The following is a 12,332-nucleotide window of genomic DNA, read 5'->3' on the forward strand; positions in this document are numbered from 1 at the left end:
CATATAGACCAATGAAACACAATAGAGAATCCAGAAATAAAGCCACACACCTACAACTATCTGATCTTTGACAAAGCTTACATAAATAAGCAATGAGGAAAAGACTATCTATTAAATAAATGTTGCTGGAAAAACTGGCTATCTATAGGTGCAAGAATGAATCTGTACCTTTACCTATCACCATATACAAAAAATAATGCAAGGTGGATTAAACATCATGACCAAGTGGGACTCATTTCAACTGTAAAATGCTGGCTCAGTATTTGAAAATTGGTCATTTTTCACATCATTTACCACACGAACAAGCCAAAGAAGAAAAACCATATGATCATATAGATTGACATAGAAGAAACATTTGAGAATATCTAACACCCACTGATAATAACAGTTCTCAGCAAGTTAAGAATAGAGGAATGTTACCTCAACTCTGTGAAGATCATCTACAAAAACCCTTTGGCTGATATCATGATTAATGGTGAAAGACTGCTTTCCTCTAAGATCAGGAATAAAACAAATTAGCTCTTACCACTCTTTTTAATCAAAACACTGAAACTTCTAACCATCACAATAAGGCAAGAAAAAGAAATGAAAGGCATATAGATTGGAAAGGAAGAAAGAAAAGCATATCTATTTATTGACAACATGATTTTGTATGTAGAAAATCCCAAGGAATCTACAAAAATTCTCCCAGCTGAGTTTGGAAAAGTCACAGGATACCAGATCCATTGGATTTTTACATACCAAAAATAATGCAGAAGCCAAAATCTAAAATATTATACCATTTATAGTCACTCAAAATAAAATTAAACACTTTGATAAACACTTAGCAAAACATATACAGGAAGGACATTCTGTCTGACAAATAGTGCCAGAGAAGAAGAAAAAGAAAAGGAGAAGGAGAAAGAGGAAGAGAAAGAGAAGAAGGAGAAGGAGAAGGAAGAAGAAGGAAAAAAGAAGAACAAAGAGGAGGAGGAGGAGGAAGAGGCAGGGGAAGGAAGAGGAAGAAGCTCAACCTAAACCTGACACTGTATATAAAAATTAACTCAAAATGGATCATGGACTTAAATGTAAAATGTAAAGCTATAACACTTTTAGGGAAAAAAAAATAGGAAGAAATCTTTGGAACTATGCCTGGGCAGAGTTCTTAGACTTGACACCAAAAGCATAATCGTTAAAAGTAAAAATTGATAAATTATACTTCATAAAAATAAAAAAATTTACTCTGTAAAGCCCATATTAATAGAATGAAAAGACAAGCTGCAGAGAAATAATTATATGCAAACCACATACCTGACAAAGAACTATTATCTAGAATATATAAATAAAACTCAAAACTCAATATAAGTAGAGACATTTCAGTAAAGAAGATACACAGATGTCAAGTAAGCACATGAAAAGTGATTCAGCACCATTGGCCATCAATGAAATTTACATTAAACCCCAATGAGGTATCACAATGCATTTATCAGAATGGCTAAAATGAAAAACAGTGAGACTTAAATGCTGGAGAGAATGTAGAGAAACTGGATCACTCATAGATTGCAGATAGGAGTGTAAAATGGTACAGCCACTCTGGAAAATAGTTTTCCAGTTTCTTATAAAACTAAACATACAATTGCCATACAATCCAGCAACTGCACTTGTGGGCATTTATCTGAGAGAAAAAGATTATGTTTACATAAAAACCTGTATACAAAAGATTATAGCAGCTTTTTCATCATAGCCCCAAATTGGAAACAGTCCAGATCTCTTTCAACAGGTAAATAAATGGTTAAACAAACTGTAGTTCTTCCATACCATGGAATTCTAACCAATGATGAAAAGGAAAGCGCTATTGATACATGCAGCAATCCGGATGAATCTCTAGAGAATTATGCTGTGTGGAAAAAACCAATTCCAAAAGGTTCTATACCACATGGTTCCATTTATATAACATTCTTGAGATGACAGAATTATAAAGATGACAACAAATTAGTGGTTGCTAGGAAGTAAAAGTGATGGGGAACAGGAGGAGAAGCAAGGGGTAGGGATAGGGGCAGCTGTGGTTATAAAAGGTAGCCTGAGGGATCCTTGTGACTGAATTGTTCTGCATCATGACTGTGTCTCATACAGCCATGTCCAGCTAGTTTTTAATTTTTTTGTAGAGATGGGGTCACCATGTGTTGCCCAGGCTGGTCTTGAACTCTTGGTCTCAAGTGATCCTCCCACTTAGCACCCCAAAGTGCTGGGACTATCGAACTATAGGTATGAGTCATCACGCCTGGCCTTTTCATATCCATGATAATAGGATAGGTTAGAGGGCCTTTTTTTTCCCCCTCTTCACAGACATGATCTCTTGAAAAACACAATACTTAATGAAGGTTCTACCATCCTTTTGTCTGCTTATAATGATGGAAGGTCATAGAAGGAAAAGGGAGCTAGATTTGTAGAATTCATTGTGGTATTTGATATATTAACAATAAATTAAAATAACATTAAAAAAAACACTCCTAACTTTAAAGTATTTCTTTGAAGTATCACTTTGAAGTGATCTTCCTATTGTTGGTTTGTCTCCATTGTGGGCAATTGTTGTGGCACCATGAGGTTTCAGAAGGAGCAGAAAAACATTCCTAAAGCATGTTGTATGAGCCTCCTCTATTTTGCAGAAGTTTGTTCAGGGATGGTGCTGGCCACCCTATCTCAGACCTCCTACCATGAATGGTTCTGCAAATGTGGTGGGACAGCCCCAGGAAGATTGCTTTGAGAAGTCAGGAATGTCTAGTGAATCAATGGAACATTATTTTGGGTACTAAAGAGGTTAGATATGTCCAGCACAATGTCTGCACTTAGAACATAACTAATCAACGTTCATTTGCCTTCATCCACCCATTCCTCTAGCTCTCATAGCTCCTTTCACTTTCACACACAGGAAAGGGAGAAATCCACTGTTAAAACCCAAACAACTTTGAGTGTTTTATGCAAAGAAGGGGTAGACCAATGTTGCTTAAATAAATGAGTCCACAAGTGCGTGTGAATTTTTTATTGAAAGAATATAATTCTATTTAATCAGAGTTTTTTAAATAAATTGGTTTTGTGCAATTTTGGGGGAGGGGTGGGGAGGACAGGGTCTCACTCTGTTGCCCAGGCTGGACTGCAGTGGGCAATTTTAGCTAGCCTAGGAGGCTAGGTCGAGGCCTGCAGCCTTGACCTCCACACCTAGCTAAATTTTAAATTTTTTGTAGAGGCGGGGTCTTGCCATGTTGCCCAGATTGGTCTAGAATTCCTGGGTTCAAGCAATTCTTCGTCTTTGGCATCCTAAAATGTTGGGATTACAGGTATGAGCCACCACACCTGGCCTGTAATGTGTAATCTTTATTTAGGTAGTTGACCACTTCAGCATTCTAGGTGCGATAACCTTAGTCCTTTTCCCATTGCAATTTATCCAGCTTTCTATAATAGGACCCTCTGGGACACAAATTCATGCGTCAGTTGCTGGTTTCATTGAGGGGTTTCCTACAGTGGCTGTTAATTCAGACTATGAAACCTTATGGACTCAGGCTTGAATCCTGGATATTACACTTAGTAAATTATTTAACTTTTTCATGCTTCCATATCCTCATATGTAAAGTGGAAGAAATAATAGCCACTTCACTATGCAATTGAGAAGAATTAATGAGCTTCTGTGTATATAAAGTATCCACTACTGTTCCATCCACAGAATAAATGGTCAGGAAGCAAACAGAAGGATCAAAGAGTATCCACAAAACAAAGACCTCCCTGGGTGGCTAAATGTATTGCTTTGCCCAAGAGCACCAACAGAGGAAACTCTTTGGCATGGACCTTCTTGAAGTCAGTCACCATATGTACTTGGTTCTCTGAATTCTTTTGGCCTCCCACTTTGACACTTCTGAACCAGAGAACCATTAGCAATTGCTGTGTTGAACGCATGCCATATTTTCTTGACATAATGTCTGTTTTCTATATTTGTTTATAATTATAATGTAGTATAGACTTTCTTTTCTGAAATTTATCATCTTCTAAAAGTTCTAGTTATATTTCTTTAAATGAGGATCTATGAGGTTTTCAATGGGAAAAGAAAATTTTCAATTAATATAATTTATTATATACCATCTCAGTCCAAAAAGAATTTGGGGCAGCTTACAAAGTGAATATAGATACTAAGAAATAGAACATGATAACCAAAGGCAAGTAAAAGACAGATTTTGTCCTACACATACATTAATGTATAGGCAGCACTTACGTATACATTTATTTTTACTTTACAAAAGATAAAATTAACGTGTTTTTTTCCATGATCCAAAATTGTATTTTTAAACAGATACTGTCTTCATTTACTGATAAAGAACTCTTAGCTTATGCAAAAGCTGGAGCAGTAGCTGAAGAGGTCTTGGCAGCAATTAGAACTGTGATTGCATTTGGAGGACAAAAGAAAGAACTCGAAAGGTTTGAGTTTCTTTTTTAAATGGATAGATATGTTAAATTCTGTCTTCTCATATGCCCTTCAGATTGATAGCATTAATTATAAGCATTTTCTCCCATATATATGTTTTCTGAAATAGCTTAATGGATATATTACAGCATAACTAATATTTTGGAGAAGTTGTGATTCTAATTGTACTTTTCTTTTATCTGCTAATTCAAAGAGTTTCTAGATGGGCAATAACATAAAAATAGTTTCCTAAGGCTGAAATGTATTTTCTGCCTCTGATTTTTTTCCTCTATCAAGTTAATTAGTGATTCTCTAAGATTGACTGAGTATTTTGTATAAGATCTGTGGGGACATTTTAATCTGTGGTTCATTTTCTTTTCTGCCCAGGCCCCTACTCAGTTGACATATGCTACATGATTTGGAAGATAAAAATATAATCAAAAAGCACTTATGTGTACAAAAGTTCAAAATCTTTTATATTATATGTTTAGTATTATGCTTGCAACTCTTCCCTTTTATTAGATTTCTGAGAGCATAGATGGTAATTTATTGAAATTTATAATATAAATCAGATTACTGATTTCTAAGCAGCAACAGATTTTATTTAAAATTGAATATAAATTATAATATTCTGATGCTATAACATTTCAATCTTATGAATATATATATATTTGAAAGTATGAAAAAGTAAACTATTGGTTAAGGAGGTTATACATTGTGTGGTACAGCCATAAAGAAAACCGAGGGAATTTTCAGAAATCAGAATAGTGGTTAGCTCTGGGGAAGATGAGAAGTTGTGTGAGGAGAGGCAAACACACAGTAGGGGATTCTGTGGTTCTGGCAGTGTTCTGTTTCTTGATCTCAGGTGTACTTACATGAGTATTCACTGCATAATTTTTTTTAACTGTGCATATGTGTTTGGAGTACTCTTGTTCATATGGTATATTCACACATATAAAGATATGTCCTCTCAGAATAATTTATAATGGTTAAGTGCCATAGTTCAAAGGAAAGCGGTATCTATGTTCCATTTTGATTTTTGCTAAAGTCTTTGCTTTTGATTATAATATGTCTGGCTAATAAAATGAGGGGTCCTGCTTAATGACTGAGCAAATGTTCAATGAAATAAAGCCCCGGCTCTCATGGAGCTTAAATTCTAATGGGAGTGGGTAAGGTTACAAACAACCACAAATAATCAAATAGTTAATACACCAGTTGGGGTAAATATTATTTGGGGAAATAAAATAAGAGAATCATGAGGATACTATTTAGATAAGTGATTCAGAAAAATATTTTTTGATTAGCTGCTATTTGAGCAGAGACATAATGAAGTTTCGAGTTTGGAATTTTTTCCAGTTTTCCTCAGATAAAAGGTGGACCAGAAAAATAATATGCCCAACAGCCCAGCAGCGTTGGAAGACAGACAAAACTTAACAGCTTCTTCCTGGTTCTCAGCTGGGGGAAAACATCTCCCTATAGAAGTTAGATTCTCAGGCCTGGCTGCTATCTGCAATTGGGGTCTGAATTTATACTGCTCTGTGGACTAGGAAACAATCTCTCTCCAAAGCTGAGGGTTTCACATTAAAAATGAATCCTAATCCAGTCATACCAGAGTATCTGGTAGAAGAAATACAAAATTATTGAAAATTAAAGAACTAAACATCTAAATCAAGAAGTTAGAGAGAGAACAATAAAATATTAGAAGGAAATAATAAGGGTAAGAGCAAAAATTAATTTAATAGAAAATAAAGGCAAAAGAGTAGAAGATTGACAAATCCATAAACTAATTCTTTAAAAAGACTTATAAATAACTATCTTATATGTTTAATCAGGAACAAAAAAAGAATGAATAGGGAAAACTTGTAACAGATTTAAAAATCTATTTTTAAATTACAGCTTTATACCAATAAATTTTAAAACCTTCATGATATAGACAATATGCTAGAAAAATGTAGGTTAAAATCCTCATGTAAGAAGAAGAAAATCTGAGTAAACCCATAATCATTAAAAGAATTGAATTCAAAGTTAAAAGTCTCCATTTTCCACTACTTCTCTCCCGCAAGTAGAAACCACAAGTCTGGATAATTTTGTAGGAAAGTTCTACCACAACTTCAAGAAAGAGATAACCCTATCTTACATAAATTGTTGTAGAAAATGGAAAAAAAGTTGTGAGTTCATTTTATGGGGCTAGTGTAACTTTGATACTACAACCAGGCAGGTATAATATGAGAAAGGAAAACTAAATGTTTTTCTAACTGAAAAAACAGTTTCACCTAAAACATAGATGCAGAAATTATAAATAAATAAATTACTAGCTAAATAAATCCATGTGAAAAATACCAAATTGAAAACATCCTGAACATGCTGGCTTTGTCCTACGATTGCAAAGATGGTTTTAACTTTAGGAAATCTGTTAATATAATTAACCATATTAATAGATTAAAAGAAAAACCTTTGTTTTGATATAAGGGGAAAAGCATTAATTGTATATGATTCATGACAAAAACTCATAAAACTAGGAATAAGAAACAACCTTCTTAATTATTAGAGACCCACAGGAAACATTTAGTGGTGAAACATTAAAAACATTTTAACACTTAAAATAATGAATGAAATAAATACTTACAATTTTGTCTGTCAATTAAAAAAATTAAAAAAATAATGAATGAGGCAAGTGTGTTTGATAGTATCATTTCTATGTACTGTTGTACTAGTACTAGATAATAAGACCAATAGAACAAATAAGAGTAAGAATGAAAAAAAGAAAACAAAAAAAGAAAAGCAATAAGGATTGGAAAACAGGAAGCAAACTGTCATTATTCACAGATGATAAGATTGTCTACACAGAAATTCCAGTAGGTTTTATAAGCTAACAAAATACAATAAGATCTCTGGGTACCTATCATTATTCAGAATAAATGGCATTCCTGTAAATCAGGAATGAACAATTAGAAAATATACAGTATTTCATCCATTCAGAATGAATCCATCATCTCTGACGTTGAAATAAACCTACCAGTCAGTGCCATCTTACATTTGCTATGGATCTGGGTTGAAGTCCAATTCTTTCAGGCAGGATTTGTGTTTGCTTCTGTGATTCACCAAGGGCACTGCTAACCTGAGACCACCTTACATTAAATTCTGTGTCTAGCTGTTTTTGGACCACACTGGTAGTGTGAATTCATACTCAGACCTGACTGACATAAGATTACAAACTGATGGCCTGATGTCCTTGCCAGGTTGGCCATTTCTTAAATGTTTATTTATTAGACAAATTGCTTCAGCACCTACAACATGCCAGGCACTGTGCTAGGTTCTAGGTTTTCCTTTTCTTTTCCTTTTTATTCTATAAAGGTCTAAACAAAGCTAGGGCTCTAGGTTTTCAGCTGTGAATCAGAAACAGAGGATATTGTGTGATCAGTCAAAATAGTAAGATGGATAAAAATGGAAGGAATAGAGAAAGGAGGAATAAATATAAAATTTAAAATATTGATTTAAAAATGTGATCTGAAAGAATCAAAGTGAGTAATGATGATGACGGGGAGGGCAAGTTAACTTTAAATATGGTAGTTGGGGCAGGCATCTCTGAGGAAGTTACATCTCAGCTGGGACCTGAGGGATGAGAAAAAGCATGCCATGGTGGGGAGAGAGATGGGATGGGTTGGAAGAAGAGTCTTCCAAATTTCCTGGGGTGGCCAAGACTTTAGTATGTTCTAGGAAACATCATAAGGCTTGCATGACTGAAGCTTAGTTGAGTGAGGGGAGATTGGGGTGGGCAGGGGCCAGAATGTGGGGATGGTGGGCCATAATGAAGAGTTAGGATTGTATTCCAATGGCACAAGGGAGTGGTTGAGGGTGTTAAATAGAGGAATGACTATCCACATTATGTTTTCAGATTGTTTCTTTGCCTGTAATGGGTCTCATGAATGGATGTGAGAGTCAAAGAGTAGAATCAGGGAGACCAGTGGGGAGGCTGGCAGAGTGGTCCAGGCCAGAGCATCTCCCTGATCTGGATCAGAGGCAGGAGACGGGTGACGGGTACCTAGATTTGGGATATAATTTGGAAGTAGAATTGATGACTCTTCTTAGACCAAACATAATCAGTTTTCATTCCTGTTCTCCTTCCCTTCTCTGCTTCTACATAAAGTAATCGAGGTGTTAATCTGGCTTTCTCTTCAAATTATCAGTGCAGGAGGGAAGCTGGCTCTCTTTGAATGGAAATTTAACCAGAAGTTAAAATAAATTCCATTCAATTGTATAGAATAGTTTTGTTCTTTTTCATTTAAAAATATTTTTCTCTCTTTTATGTGTCTTGAAAATATATTTATCTATTAGTATTCATTTCTGTTTGCTTAATCAAAATTGTTCCTTACTCTCATAAGTAGTTACTTGCATTATTGATAAATATTTTTATAATATTTAAGATGAGTCATATTTCCTACATACCAATGGTTTTGTTATATAACTGTAGTCTCTTTTAGTCACTCCTACTTTCATGATCATTTCTGTACTAAAGCTTTTGATGAATGGATTATTTTAATATCTGGTTTTATATATGGCATTTGTATTGAAAAACAACAAACAGCTTATGGAAAAGGAGTATTGTTTATGTCTCGTTTCCCTTTACCCCCTTCTTTCCTTTATTTCTCCTTTCTGATGTGTAAATGATTTTCCTCCTTGTGCTTCTGTGCAAATGTTTCCTCTGGCTGCATAGGACAACGTCAGACTGGTTTCTACGTTAGTCTCGGTAAGCGAGAACTGAAATAAAGGAGATAACAGTGTAGTACATATGTATTAAATTTCCTTAAATGTACTCTTATGTAAGTTGTGCCGAGTGGTAGCATTCACCTCAGATCAACTCATAAAGTGAGAGATATGTATATGTCTGTGTGTTATGTGTGTGTGCATGTGTGTATACAAATCATTGAAATGTTTCTCAAAAATAATTTTTCTGTTCAGATGATAACTGGCAAGTTGAGGATTTACATTTTGGGGGGTAGAAACTAACGATGTGTTGATATGTTGTCACTATGAAGTTCTGTTTAAATTTCATCTTTAGTGAACACAGTAGTGATGTAAATTTCACTTGGCATACTTTTGTAACTCTGTAATGTACCTAGTTAAAGTAGTCATGAAAGCAAGAAATAATGCATGTTCATATCTGGACAGTGCTTGAACTCTGCTGTACATACTAATGGAACAAGTTCTCTAAAGGAAATTAATATAATACTGTATAATATTTATATAGTTGTGAATTTTATGGATCAAACACCTTAAAGTATGACTTTTATATGGAAGTAAGTTCATTAATTTCAACAATTATTAGCTCCCTCTCTATCCAAGTTAATGCTCTAGGTTCTGCAGGGAGTTGTAATTAAGAAAATACAGACAGATTTAAGTCAATCTGTCCTGTTTCACTAATCCTTTTACCTTCGTTCTATATTTGCAAAATTTCCTATTTTCCTTTAACTCTGGGTTCCATTAGCTTATCTCCACAGCTATCTTCTTAAACAGAGTAGTCTTCTCTGTTCCTTTCAAATGAAGGTCGAGTTACAGACATCATCTTCTTTAGCTTTAACGTCAAAAATTGACCACTCTCTGAGGCTTTAAAAAATATTTGAATTATCAGTTGGGAATAACCTTTAGGTCATTAGAACTGGAGAAATAAAATCTGTCAGTGATTCCAACATTGTTTTTCGATGTTTTTCATTTGCTCGTTTTTGCTCCTTTTGTATGATTTCCTATATTTGCTCTAAGAAGTATTAATGGGTGCTCTCCAGCTTTGGTTAATGTAGGGTAGGCCTTTTGCTATGAATGGGTTCAGGGCTATAGATATGCTAAGAATTTAATTTTTCTCAGTCATTGAGTTAGCCAGAAGCCCTGGATGGCCCAAGCCACCAGGTCAGAGCCTATTAGTTCAGCAGCAGGCAGGTATGGCATGACAAGTGTTGGGAACATTAACAGAGGGAAGGACAAGTAGTCAATATGTAGAAAGGAGAAGGAAGAGAAGGAATGCTGATGAATAATTACGTGCTTTTATATACCTGTAAGCCAAATAATTTTTGTAGGTCAGTGATTTTTAAAATAAATGTCTACAGAAATAAGATAAATTGTACAGCTTTTTTAAATGTAAAAAGTATTACATGGCAATTCAGAATTCTCAAAATGCTCTCACACATGTAACCTCTCAGTTGGTCATTCCAACAGTCCTAGAGGAAGGCAGGACAGAGAGCAACCTGTCTCCAAACTTCCTTAATGTTCAGAGATTTAAATGACTGTCCCTTTTTTTTTTTAAAGCACTTTCTAACATTATCTCTCCATTTTATTACTTAATTAAAGAGGCATGCAGATTTTGAAGGGAAGACATAGGTTTTTCCATGGCTTCTACTTTGTTTTGTGTACGAAACAATATAAGTTCTAGAAGTTTGCTAAATATTGCTTCACGTATTTTGCTATTGCTAAAGCCAGAGTAGGAAATTTTAGAAGACTCCCCTACAAATAAGTTAATCTCTGTAAATTTCAGTTTCTTCTTCTGCAAAAAGGGAGTAAAACAGTACTACTATATAGGGTCAATGTATGAGCAGCAGGACAAAATGCATGTATATCACCACAACTGAGCACATCCTAGCCACTCTGTAACTATCGTGCTATTATTGACATGTTTTCGTAAAATGTATGAGTATATGTGATCATTTTTGTTTTTTTCCCAGGTACAACAAAAATTTAGAAGAAGCTAAAAGAATTGGGATAAAGAAAGCTATTACAGCCAATATTTCTATAGGTGCTGCTTTCCTGCTTATCTATGCATCTTATGCTCTGGCCTTCTGGTATGGGACCACCTTGGTCCTCTCAGGGGAATATTCTATTGGACAAGTACTCACTGTAAGTGGTTTATATTGAGAAATGAGCCATTATTATAAAATGCCAATGAAATCCAGTAATGCTGGCTTTACTTTAGAAGAACATATTTTGAACAACTATTGAATACTACAGACACATGCACTACTAGGTTAAAAAGTGGAAAAAAATTGGATGCATCCGACAACCAGTTTTTTGCTTGTTTGTTTTTGCAGATATATTGCACAATTTATCCTGTAGCCTAAATAATATTAACCTTAGCAATCTCAATAGCATGAACTTTTATTTGTTGAGATTATTTGTGCCAAACTTGATGCTAAACACTTCACTTTTATTTTCTGATTTACTATTCCCCAAAATGGCAAAATACACATTTTGACTTCTTTTCAAATTATTTCCAATGGCAGCTAATCCACCTCACAAATTATGGAAGTTGTTCCTCTTCCTAAAAGATTGCTTGGAAGTTTTCTGCATTATAGACCTTTGTGCAAGCACAGAAGTCTTGCCATTTAATGTTATCCTCTTTTATTTTAAAGACAATGAAATAATTTGCAAACCAAACTCAATTCGTATCTGGATCTAATAAAATACACTGTTAGAAGAGTCACTTAGTTCCTTTTTCATAGGCCAAGCAGAAATAGATTGAGATAGTGAAAGATGATATTTTGTAGAGTCCCTTAAAACAATTCCCTTTTTCAGGAGCCACATTTGTAATATGGATGCAGTAATTGCTTCTTTAGTTTTTTCAAATTTGCCTTATCCAACTTTGCTCAGTCAGGAATGGCTTTTCCCATAAAGTTTTTTTTTTTTTTTTTTTTTTTTTTTTTTTTTAGTGTAGTGATGCTGTGGGTGATCCTTGGTTGTCATAACAGATGTTTTCCATTTAACTGTGATTGAGATGAGCAGTTTAAATCCAGTGTTCTCTGGGTATAAATATACCTCACAAACTGGAGGCATCCAGAATAGGGAGTGTGGGGTTTGATATCAGACCAAGTTGATTCAAATGGCAGCTGTGTCACTTTTTAGCTGTATGATTTAGGGCGGC

The 12,332-nt window shown here is 34.7% G+C and overlaps 1 protein-coding gene across 2 annotated transcripts in view; it reads left to right on the forward strand.

The window, feature by feature from the left end:
* Nucleotides 1-12,332, forward strand: part of ABCB1 (ATP binding cassette subfamily B member 1) — a 218,533-nt gene that overhangs the window by 157,636 nt on the left and 48,565 nt on the right. For both annotated transcript variants that reach the window (XM_025379380.1, XM_025379381.1), the window contains 2 exons: nt 4,319-4,443; nt 11,140-11,311. In XM_025379380.1, the coding sequence (XP_025235165.1) occupies nt 4,319-4,443; nt 11,140-11,311 (297 nt within the window). The remainder of the gene's footprint in view (nt 1-4,318; nt 4,444-11,139; nt 11,312-12,332) is intronic.

Source organism: Theropithecus gelada, chromosome 3, assembly GCF_003255815.1.
Source record: "Theropithecus gelada isolate Dixy chromosome 3, Tgel_1.0, whole genome shotgun sequence".
NCBI lineage: Eukaryota > Metazoa > Chordata > Mammalia > Primates > Cercopithecidae > Theropithecus > Theropithecus gelada.